The sequence below is a fragment of the Macadamia integrifolia genome, chromosome 13, assembly GCF_013358625.1.
Source record: "Macadamia integrifolia cultivar HAES 741 chromosome 13, SCU_Mint_v3, whole genome shotgun sequence".
NCBI lineage: Eukaryota > Viridiplantae > Streptophyta > Magnoliopsida > Proteales > Proteaceae > Macadamia > Macadamia integrifolia.
Genome location: NC_056569.1, coordinates 25,744,343 through 25,754,969, shown reverse-complemented (window position 1 = coordinate 25,754,969; position 10,627 = coordinate 25,744,343). Strand labels below are relative to the sequence as shown.

Genomic DNA, 10,627 nt, shown 5'->3' with positions numbered 1-10,627 from the left:
AAAAAAAAAAACCCCCGAGGAAGTGGTAAAGGCTGAACAGGGTTGGGTGTTCCTTGGGTGTTCACATAAGTTTCTTTTAAGGATCCATAGACTGCCACAGGGGGCGGGGAGAGAGAACAACTATCAAAAAGATGGTACAGGCCATAAATTCTTATTACTTCTCGAGTCCTCTAATTAGCCTGAAGCAATACAGGCCATTAATAAGGATATTATAGTTCCCCTTCGTTTTCACCTCCAACCAACTGATTTCCCTACCTCTAGCCTGGTCAATTGGATTTCCCTATCAGATAACCTTAGCTGCCCTCCCCCATCTTTTTGTTCAGTCACTCATCAAAGCATTCTTCCTGATACTTGGCAAAAAGCTTATAGTTTTTTGTGTACAAAATATGCGTTACTTATTCATTGTTAGCTGATTACCATATAATGTTCTGAAAACTTCTAGGCCTCAATCCATTATCCTCAACAATATGATAAGAAGAATGACTATATTAGATCAGAAGGAATAGAGAACTCAGGCAGCTCAAGCTGGTGATGATTTTCAAACCAATAAAAAAAAATTTCTTATGCTGTAAGAACTAAGGAAGGGGGGGGGGGAGGGGAGCCTAATTTAAGTGAAAAAAATTGGTAAATATCACAGAGATAACAAGTAAACCTAATAATGCCTGAGTGGTGGATAAAAGTGTGTAATTGGTGAAAAGAACATACTCAGTTGCTGACTGGTGGATAAAAGTACGTAATTGTTCAAATGCAGTTCCTGTGATTATGCTCCCAAGAAACACATTAACAAATAGGAAAAGATAATATTTAGATGCAGATTTCCTCTCTAAAGCTGATAGAGATATAAAGCCTTCAAATTTTGACATCATCATCAATATTGTTGGCAGAAGAATGAGGAAAATCTTTAAAGCTATCCCAGGTAGGAAACCTTGGATGAGTGACTTGATGAATCCCCTGCATGAAGAATACATTACTGTCAGTATGCATTAGTAGTAAAAGGTATTGAGCAACAGAGCAAGTAACCACTGGTAATTTTCTTTCCTTCCCTTTTGTTTTTTTTTTTTTTTTTAGTTAGAAGTAACAAGTACTGAAATGAAATGCAGCAGTTTCAAGATAAGCAAATCTCAACAGACCTACAAATTGGGAACTACTTTTAGGTTCTTTTGATGACTGGACTCTTGAGGATTGCAAACATCAAAACTTCTGAGGTGTTAGCATTCCTGGGAGCAGATGCTACAGTTGATCTATGTTTTGAGTTGGTAGATGAAGAAATTTTCTGTTCATGGATCTCAGGCTTTATGTTTCTAAATGCCTGCTCTACTTCAAAATCGGGATGTTTACGCATCAAATTCTGATTGGGGAAGTTGGATAACGGAAAGAAAAAAAATTGAAAATTTCACTGCGAGTTCCATATTTGTTCTCTTGCTGGACACAGGAAAGCAGCCTGTTACAAACCGACCTGGAAAGGGAAACTTTCCAATCAAGTACAGTTTTTTTTCACTAATTAGCTGTGACGGATGCAAACTCAACGGTTGACCATGGCAGTAACATTAATAGTTCTGAGACCATGGCTGTGAGATCCCTAATTATTGTCATTTTTATTGCCATCTCTCCGAGAGGAGGATAAATCTGACTCATCTGTTCTCACGGTGGCCATATCCGTGAACTGTGTAGTGCTCAATAACAGACATGTTTTGCTTAGGTTTGTGCCTGTTCTCCGAGTTTACTTATCCTTTCTGAAAATTGGGAAAGCAAAAGCCCCCAATCTGAAAAGCACTTTGGACTTTGAAGCCTATGCCATGTGGCTATCTTATGGATCCTTTGCATAGAAAGAAAAACCTGAAGAGCCTCTAGGGTTCAATTAGAACAAAATATCAAGATATCAAGTGGGCCTACTTCGACATTTAGGTGGTTTACAGTAAAAAGGAAGAAGAGCTTAGATTGCAGAGCAGGATTCTTTTTCTAGCGGTATTGTACCTTGTGTATTTTTGTATATTCTGCTTGTCAGGAGTTGGCTCACATTTTTTTTCTTCTTTTGGGGTAGATGTGGGTTGAAAATTAGTACTTCCAATGCTACATGGTAATTATGCACTCATACTACCATCCATGAGCAAGGCCAATGGTCAGTGATAACTACTAGATGAGAAATTGATCTTTCCTAGTAGCTATAATTGGGGTGCAAATTTGGCCAGACAAGCCTATGCCTGTCCAAGGCCCGCCCCAAACTTTCAGGGCCTGGTTTGGGCATTTATTAGCTCACAGGCTGGGATATATATATATATATATATATGCAGAAAAGAACCCTGCCAGTCTAGCATTCCCTAAACCCAGACACAGCTGGGCGTGGAAAGACCCAGCTGCTCCTGTGTGCGCTGGGTATTTTCACACCTAGTTGTGTCTGGTTATGCGAACGCTAGACTGGCAGGGTTCCCTTGCCCTATATATATATATATATATGTGGGAAATGCTCCTTAAGCCTCCAGTGTACCCTACACCTGCACATTCCCATTTTTAATTGTTTTTTGCTCTCCTTGAATAAATGAATAAAACACGGGAATATGTGTAGTCATGGGAAACACCTTAGGTTCAGAATATGTAATACACATGTGCATGTATATATATACACACGTATGCAAGATCAGGACAATTGATTAGGAATCAGAATTCACATTGAACACAACCTTTGATTTAGATAAATACATAAGTAGGAGTCAACAATGTAAACAACAGAAAATCTGACACATTAAAATAGAAATGTCGAAATTTGGGCCCACCCAGCCCAGCCCTGCCTGGGCCCTGCTGGCTGAGGGTATCCCAGGCTGACCATGGGCCAAGCTGGTTTTAAGTTGAGGCATATGTATACAGTACCAAACTAAAATGATGTAAAGTTTGTATGTATTTTGAGATCATAGCATTTATTCCATATTTAATGTAAAACCATGCAAAGAAATAATAACTTGAGAAAGAAAACAGCGAAACTCACACTTTAATTATGGGTTTCAAGAATGGAGCTACTTTCACGATTCCTTCAATATTTGCAAGGGACTGGACAAAGAGTATTGGGATCATAAAAAAGAAGGTAAGGAAGAAGAATGCAACAGCTATGATCAACCTCCGAACTGTGAGTTTAACAAAAGGAATGGCCAAATTGTCCCAATAAACATCACGGGGCTCTGGAGCCCAGTCAGTCAACCATATAGTTGGGTTTCTGGATTGTTGAGTTTGAGCGCAAACAGCAGCACCCCACCGAGTTTTGAAGGAGACAAACGCTGCAGGCATAATTGACTTTGGGTTGTTTCTAATGCTGTCTCGTTCTGCCTCTATCTGAATACAGACCATTTGATCCAAAAGAATCAAGATCAGTTTACATAACAATGTCCAAATTGCACCGGCATAAGAGAAAATGTCCAAATGTATCAACACTCCATTTTTAAATACAACTCAATCCTAAAATTTGGAGACAACCATTCTAAATCAAAATGCAATATGAAATCTAAAACTCAATCCTAATGCTCACAGACAAAAGAGAGGGTGGAGACTAACTGATCAAGTTCCGTATTCCAATAAAAAATTTAAGAGGGAACAACAGAAAACACCTCATAAAGACCGACCTCCATGAAGGAATCTACTATCCCCATTTGCATTGAATTTAAAGTAGCTCTATGTCACATAAATATGGATTTTGGTTCAGAACCTGAAAATTGACCTGAAGCATCAGACTAGTTAAACATCAACAAAGAGAATAAGTGACTGAGGAGATATAAAACCACCTATAATTTTTATATATTTCAAAATTATTTGAACATCATTTTTTTGTTTATGTTCTCTTTCTTTCTCTCTCTCTTTATTCCTCTCCCCAACTCCCTTTGGAAAAAAAGGAGGGAAAAAACTGATTATAACAACGACGACAACAACAACAACAACGACGACGACGATGACAACAAACTCAACCTTGTCCCAGCTTAATGGGGTTGGCTACATGGATCCATACAAAACACAATAAAGAAAACCAGGGGGGGAGGGGGAACATAGAATAGGGGGGGAGAGAGATGAAAAGATGATGACAGTATACCAGTGAGAGTAAGAGGAAAGAGGTCCAACGCACAAGGCAGGAAAAACTCGACTAAATAGTGTCTGGAACATGAATCATAGCCCTCCAATAGGCTCTATCCAAGGTCATACTTGGGATAAGGCCGAGACTAAGCATATCATTCCTCACCACTTCGTCTATGGTTATTTTAGGCCTACCCCTAGCTCTTTAGCTCCTTGAAATTGAATTGAATCACTCTTCCTTACTGGGGCGTCCTCAGGCCTCCATTGAACATGGCCAAACCACCTCAAATGACTTCAGAGAGCTTATCGTTAATCGGGGAAACTCCCAAGTCAACTCTAATATGCTCATTCCTTTATCCTTTTTAGTTTTGCCACACATCCATATAAACATCCTCATCTCCGCTAGACATAACTTCTATATATGACACTTCTTAACTGCCTAACATTCCGCCCCATACATCATAGTTGGACCCACAACAGTCCTATAGAACTTTCCCTTAAGCTTTAAAGGGATACGCCGGTCACATAGCACTCTGGACGCCCCACTTTACTTCATCCATCCTACTTTAATTCTCTAAGAAACATCATCCTCTATATCACACACCATCTTTATTTATAGTTTACCCCAAATATCTAAAAAACTCGCTTTGTATAATCTCTCTCCCCTTAATATTCACCATATCATTATCCATCATAGATTGGCTAAAGTTACACATCATATACTCCGCCTTCGATCTACTAATCTTAAAACCTCTTGCTTCTAGGGTAAATCTCTATACCTCTAAATTAGCGTTAATCCCTGCTTCAGTCTCATCTGCTAGAATGATATCATTGACCAAAAACATACACCAAGGGACTGCGTCTAGGATGCTCTTGGATAACTCATCGTCTCATCCATGATAAGTGCAAACAGATAAGGGCTTAAGGCCGATCCTTGATGTAACCCAATCATAATTGGGAATTCCTTACCTTGACCTCTTGCAGATCTCACAGTAGTCACCACGCCCTCATATATGTTCTTAAGCCAATTTATTATTAACCTTAGGGCCATCACTATAGTATGATAAGAATATCCCCTATCTGCCTACACCAGTTTCACCATTCCCACTCCAACTAAAAATGTGTCAAGACACAGATTTGACTCCTATTTGAAGTGTCCAAGGTAACATAATTGATGCGATCCCAAGTTCAATACCCTGATAATGGATTGCTATGGGCTCAAAGATAATCAAACACAAGTTTTAAAGAGCAGTGGCAAGCTCGTAAAAATTGACAACATTTAGGTCCCTCAAGCGCACCCCTTTTAAGTAAGAAACAAAATAAAGGATGAAATAGGAATAAAAAATTGAAGAGGGGATACTTCTAAAATTTACTTTTAGGGAGGAGAATGAATGAAATAAAACACAGATTAATGCAGCATAGTTGTAAATATAGATAATAGAGTTCAACATAGTGAGAGCATGGCGGTAAATCTCAAGTTGTCGAACTCATCAAGGAGGGTTTTGATCAGAGGGAGGTCGGTTCTTGACGACCAGTTGATTTTGGAAAGCACTTGAAGGATCCAGCAACTTCAAAAGTAATCTGCTAAAACTCGACTTGGCGGTATGATAGCACCGATTTTTTTTTTTCCTTTTTTTTTTTGGTACAAGATAGCACCGAGTTTTAGCTGCAAAGAAAGTTCTCACAACAGACCCAAAATTTTAGGGTACACCAACTTTGTATGATGAGTCGGTAAGTCGCTCAACTCAGTTTCTACACTACCGTTAGCAAGGGAAAAGCAAGAATATTTGGGAGAATGACCAAGAACTGAATTGATTCAAAGAGAGGGGAGAAGAAAGTTCTCACAACAGACCCAAAATTTTAGGGTAAACCAACTTTGTATGATGAGTCGGTAAGTCACTCAACTCAGTTTCTATACTACCGTTAGCATGGGAAAAGGAAAAACACTAAGAATATTTGGGAGAATGAACAAGAACTGAATTGATTCAAACAGAGGGGAGAAGTTTGTGTTGTTGGGGACATACCCACATTCCTATAGTTGGTTTTGATGATAACATACATATGAAGGTATCTCATATATTGCCTTTAAGGATTGTCTTGTAGAGACTTCATATCAAAGATCAAATTTGATGAATGGAAGGAAGATCAAAATCATTAAATAACAAAGAATGAAGTAAAGAAGTAAAGAAGTGATGAAGTATAAAAATAAAAGAAAGCGCGGGAGTATGAAGCGACCAATGACATTGGAATTCAAGGAATCAGACATCAAGATGACAAGGCTTGATGAATGCATCAAGACCTTGAAGACTACGACTTAGACATGCTTGGACAACATTGAAGACCTTCTACAAGAAGTCTAAATGAAGACTTATAATATTAAGTATGTTGTAACAAACACGCACTCCACAATAACTTCACTACGTGCATTTGTATAAAGTTGTAGTGTTTGAAACCAAAGCAATTGGAATCGGATCAATCTGATATCGTATGAGAAATTTATGACTATTTTTGTACACTCTATCTGAATCCAGTCTGCTACGACCCATTCTATCCGAACCAATCCGGTTCGAACTGGAAAAATCTGGTCAACTAGAACCCTACAGGTCAATGCATCCGGTCAACCAGACTGCCCCGAAAAGCATCCAACGGCTAGTCCAATGGCTCTATTTTGAATGGCTATAAGTGGTGGTCAATCGGAAGAGCCTAAACATGTCCGTTAGAGAGTGTTTCTTGACCAAATAGAACCTCATTCACCCCTACAAATACCCCTCATTATAAGTAAAGAAACAACACTCAATACTACTCACCCAAGTGCCTTTTTATTGGAGTACTAGAGTGAAGGGAAACAAGTTATATGTTTTGAGTTCTAGACTTGCTATTTGAGCATATCTCCAGAAAGGAACTTAGCCTCTCTATACAAGTCTTCTCCATTATTTAGCATTTCATTACAAGCATCGGGAAGACATCAAGGTGCATATATTCTATTCATTGCATATCATACATACACCATACGAGATAACATCCTACTTTTCTATTTCATAAAAAGTTGTTTTGCATTAAAGAATTGGTTTAACTCTAGGAGCGGGTTTGTTATTTACACAAGTACTAGATTTCACTTAGACATGCTTAGGACCTTCTCATCTTTAAGAGATCGTAAGGACTCTCTCATCCTTAAAAGAGATTGTGAAGACTCTCTCATCCTATAAAGAGATTGTACGAACTTCTCTTATCCTTACAAAAGTTTGTAAAGGTGATTTCTCTCCACCTATTGTATTAAATGGGAAGAACTAGTGGAACACCTCTCAAGGGAATCTTGAGGGGAGTGGACTAGACTCAGTTGAGTCGAACCATTATAAATCTCTGTGTACTAATACGATTGTGTTTTATATTCCGCATTTTATTTAAAATCACACATTTGAGGCTTTAAAGGCGAAAGAATTTAAATCCACTAGTGATAACCTATTCACCCCCCCTCTAGGTTATCCAAAATGTGCACTTGCAGCTTTGGCAGCCAACGACGTAAACTCAAATTTGATTCATCCAATCTGAATATTATGATGCTTTACATGAATACTTAAACTTTGCATAGATGGTAGCCAACCCCATTTAGTTGGGAAAGGTTTAGAGTTTTGCTGTTGTTTTTGTAGTTGTTGTTGTTGTACATGAATATTATTTAAAAAAAAAAAAAGTAAGCTTATTCAAAGTTTCAAACTCATTGACAAGTAGAGTTTAAATCGAACTCCACAGCCGTATCTCCCAACTCTATCAATATAATAAAAGGAATAAAAAAAAAATTCCTAAATAACTCTACATATAACTGCATCAATAATGGTAGCCAAAATGGACTATTTGAAGGAGAAGAACATATATCAAGAGGATTCATCATATTTGTGCTTGGAGATTCATGCCATACAGGACTTAAATTAGCTAGAGTAGGAGAAAACCAAAAATCAAAAGAAGACATCATGGCATAGAATTAAAATTATGATCATCAGGGTTTATTCCAGGGGAAAAGATAGGTTTCTACAGAAGAGTCAAAGATATTAGTAATTGCATGGGGCTTAGTGACTTACCTTTGATGATAATTGATCAATCTTAGTTGTGTAAAAATCAATTGCATCCACTCTTTCTCCCCGAAGACCAAGAAAACCAGTCTGTTCAATGAATCAAGAAACAATTTCAAAGTGAGAAATAACATAGTATCAACATGAACAATAAATGCATATCTTAATGTTACATGAAATTCCAAGTAACTACAAAATGTAACCATACCTTCATAGATGGCTTCTTCAATTTATTTCTAGAATATTTGAGCTGATAGTAATCTAACCAGTTCTGCATCTGCTTCTTCTTTTTCACTAAGTTGGCAAGTTTTTTAGCATCGTACACAACCTGAGAATTAAGGATGAAAGCATAAAGTATCTTCTCCCCCTTGGTAACAAATATTTAAAATATGGAACTGTTTGTACTTGTGCAAATATTAAACCAAAAGAAAAAGAAAAGTGTAAGTGCGAATTATGTTAGTGGTTATATATGATTCCCTCTCCTTCTATCTAGACCACATAAGCATTTGATAAATCAGACTTTAGAATTGTTCAGAGAAGCATTCAGTTTCCGCAAGACTTGGAGATAAAAATTGCACATCCATGATGGCTGTCTTCAACTAATTTGTTCTTTACATCTTTGGCATTTCACTCAGTAATTCTTTTTGGTGGGTTACTCTCCAGTATCACTATATAATGGAGACATAGCTTAGAGCCATCATCACATAATGTTCCCTAGAACACTTCTCAAAATATCCACAAATGAGGGATATCTGATTAGAGTTATTCAATCAGCACCATCTCCTTATCTTCATTGTGAGACTAGATTTGGATTGCCGAAACTGGGTTGTAACAACCATATAAGACAATCCAGACAGGCTTTCACTAAATCATCATACAGCTTCTTTATGCCTATGTGAAGGTTGTGAAGGTTCCTTTCCATCGGTTCTGTTTGGAAAGCAGAGTTCTAAGCAAGGTTGAATTTCTTTCTTTGCTTCAACAGCTGCTCCTGACAAACTATTGAAGTAATGCAATACCGGGACACAAAACCCTGGTTTGAAACCATTGTGAGCCCATAAGAATACTATAAAGCTCAAATCAAGAGTATAGTGGCAAAAATGAAAATAAGTAAAAAGGGACAAATAGACTCAATGGCAGAATAGTGTTAACTCCAAAAGTGAAGGACCAATCTGTATTTCAAATGGCCTGGGAACAAGTTAGAACAGAATTTAGAAACAACGTGCATTTGTGCAATGCTGGAAAAAATAGGGTCTTAATTGTAAATACAAAGATTGGTCTTCTTCTTCCGCAGGAATTTAGGTGTAGGTCTCGGATTGGCCGTATCAGCCGATCCGTATAGGCATCGGACGACACCAATACTGATATCTGGCCGATACTGGGTCGGTGTACGTACCTACCGACAGAGGGTATAATTGTCAAAATATGGAACCGTATCAGTATCTTTGATGGAAAAACCATCCGATACAGCTGGTACGGACCAATACCGATACCTAAAACCATGGTCCCATGATAAGAACAATAAACCAGTGGAGACTCTTGCTGATTTCGATTGACAGAGTTCAAATTTTTTTGGCTAAAGGTCAGCAAAAAGTATATTAAATAAAAAAATAAAATAAATAAATAAAATGGATTTACAGGATTATAGTCCACACATTTCCAGACTTGACACTCCACCTTCGGCATTGCCATCCGCAAAGACCAAGACTAAACTCATTTGACTTGAGGGACCACCTTCGGCATTGCCATCAGCAGACCCCTCGAGACAAAAGCTGAAAATTATCTGCTAAATAAATACAGTGACATTTGAGACCTTACAAAAGAAGGATGAGTTGACCAAGACAGTGACATTTGAGAAACAACACTTGTTTTGGCTAGGAGAGATCTGCAACCGGATTCACTTCTCTATAGCAGTTAGATATTTTTCAACAAATAGATGACAGATAAGGAGATAAGAAAAGCCACTGCTGCAAAAACCTCCATGAAATACACTGATTCTGAATGCAAGAGACAACTGCCTTAGAATCACTTTCAATCCATAAATGGAAAATACCTTTCTCCTTTGCAAGCCTCACCCCAATCAATGAAGCATGAAATTCTGCAATAAATTTCAAGGCTAGATATCACACACTTAGGCCTTCCAAACACAACCTATTAGCAAATTGAAAGATTAAACATAGAAGATCTGAACCCAGGTCTGGCAGAAAAGAGAAAATCCAATTCTGAGATTGATTCGAATATCACATTAGAGGGAGCTTATGGATCTAAGATCCTAACTTTTGAATCACCCTGGGGTAGGGAGCTTATTCCTAAAATCTGAGAAAGAAAAAGGAAGGATCATAGAAGATTGATCCAACCACGTAGGGCTGCATGTAAAGTCAAAAAACAGAACAGGGAAGAAGAATAGGGAAGAAAAGGAAAGAAAGAGGAGAACAGAAATGAATCGACCTGATAGGAGGGAGCCAATTTGAAGGAAAGAAAGAGAAGAGAACCGTACGCACCACACAAATTTCTTT

The 10,627-nt window shown here is 38.0% G+C and overlaps 1 protein-coding gene across 3 annotated transcripts in view; it reads right to left on the bottom strand.

Moving 5' to 3' along the window:
* LOC122059578 (calcium permeable stress-gated cation channel 1-like) overlaps positions 1-10,627 on the bottom strand; it is a 30,850-nt gene that overhangs the window by 2,775 nt on the left and 17,448 nt on the right. For all 3 annotated transcript variants that reach the window (XM_042622444.1, XM_042622447.1, XM_042622445.1), the window contains exons 7-10: positions 8,323-8,442; positions 8,124-8,204; positions 2,981-3,321; positions 706-951 (exon numbers count right to left, since the gene is read on the bottom strand). In XM_042622444.1, coding sequence (XP_042478378.1) covers positions 706-951; positions 2,981-3,321; positions 8,124-8,204; positions 8,323-8,442 — 788 coding nt within the window. The remainder of the gene's footprint in view (positions 1-705; positions 952-2,980; positions 3,322-8,123; positions 8,205-8,322; positions 8,443-10,627) is intronic.